At 40.5% G+C, this 1018-nt stretch overlaps 1 protein-coding gene across 1 annotated transcript; it reads left to right on the top strand.

Annotated features, from left to right (window-relative positions):
- The first annotated feature begins 264 nt into the window (after window positions 1-264).
- Window positions 265-666, top strand: LOC112417359 (zinc finger protein GIS2-like). The gene has a single exon (XM_024772953.1). It carries the CDS (start codon window positions 265-267, stop codon window positions 664-666), a length of 402 nt encoding a protein of 133 aa, XP_024628721.1.
- The last annotated feature ends 352 nt before the right edge of the window (window positions 667-1018 follow it).

The raw sequence follows: 1018 nt of genomic DNA, 5'->3' as shown, positions 1-1018 counted from the left end.
CGGCACATATGCTGGCAGAAGAGGCTGAATTTTGGTGGGAGAATGCTCGTCAGAGACTAGAGGGTGCAGGTACTGTGATTACTTGGGAAATTTTCAAGGAAGAATTTTTGGGGAAATACTTTCCTGCTGATGTGCGGAACAAAAAAGAGATTGAATTCCTTGAACTGAACAAGGAAGTATGACTGTGGCGGAGTATGCTGCAAAATTTGAAGAGTTGTCCAGGTTTTGTCCCTACATTAATGTAGCAGATGCTGAAGTTTCCAAATGTTTAAAGTTGAGAATGGACTACGCCTCGAAATCAAGCAGTTCATTGGTTATCAGCAAATTCGTCAATTTTCTTCGTTAGTGACCGCTTGCAGAATCTACGAGGACGATAGTAAGGCGAGGACCAATCATTACAAAATTTCCAGCGATAGGAGGAGTAGGGAACATAGTCGTAGCAAGCCTTATAGTAGTGTTCCAGCTAATAAAGGAAAACAGAAACTACAACATAATGGTACGAGTGAAAAAGAAACAAGTGGGGGAAACAATCGCCCTCCTCTGAGGTGTTTTAGTTGTGGTGCTGAGGGTCAACGTGCTTCAGATTGTAAAGAAGGTGTTAAGTGTTTTAACTGCAATGAGTTGGGGCACATTAGTACTAATTGTCCAAAGCCGAAGAAGATATAGAATGGAGGGAAGGTGTTTGCTCTGAGTGGGACAGATGTTCCTAGTTATGACAACTTGATTCGAGGTACTTGTTTCATCAACAATTTCCCTTTAATTGCTATTATAGATATTGGAGCTACGCATTCTTTTATTTCTCTTGATTGTGTTAAAAGACTAAACCTAGAAGTAACTTCTATGTCGGGTAGTATGATAATAGATACACCAGCTAGTGGCTCAGTAACAACCACCTTAGTATGTAAGAATTGTCCGTTGACTATTTTTGGAAGGGACTTTGGCATGGACTTGGTTTGTCTAACTCTGAGTCAGCTCGACGTTATTTTAGGAATGAATTGGTTGCAATTTAACCGTGTTT

The sequence above is a fragment of the Medicago truncatula genome, chromosome 8 (assembly GCF_003473485.1).
Source record: "Medicago truncatula cultivar Jemalong A17 chromosome 8, MtrunA17r5.0-ANR, whole genome shotgun sequence".
NCBI lineage: Eukaryota > Viridiplantae > Streptophyta > Magnoliopsida > Fabales > Fabaceae > Medicago > Medicago truncatula.
The sequence above is the reverse complement of the archived record's forward strand: the minus strand, read 5'-3'. Positions and strand labels throughout refer to the sequence as shown.

Excerpts from the sequence above, each read along its gene's own strand:
- LOC112417359 (XM_024772953.1), top strand. The coding sequence starts at position 265 with ATGTTTAAAGTTGAGAATGGACTACGCCTCGAAATCAAGCAGTTCATT.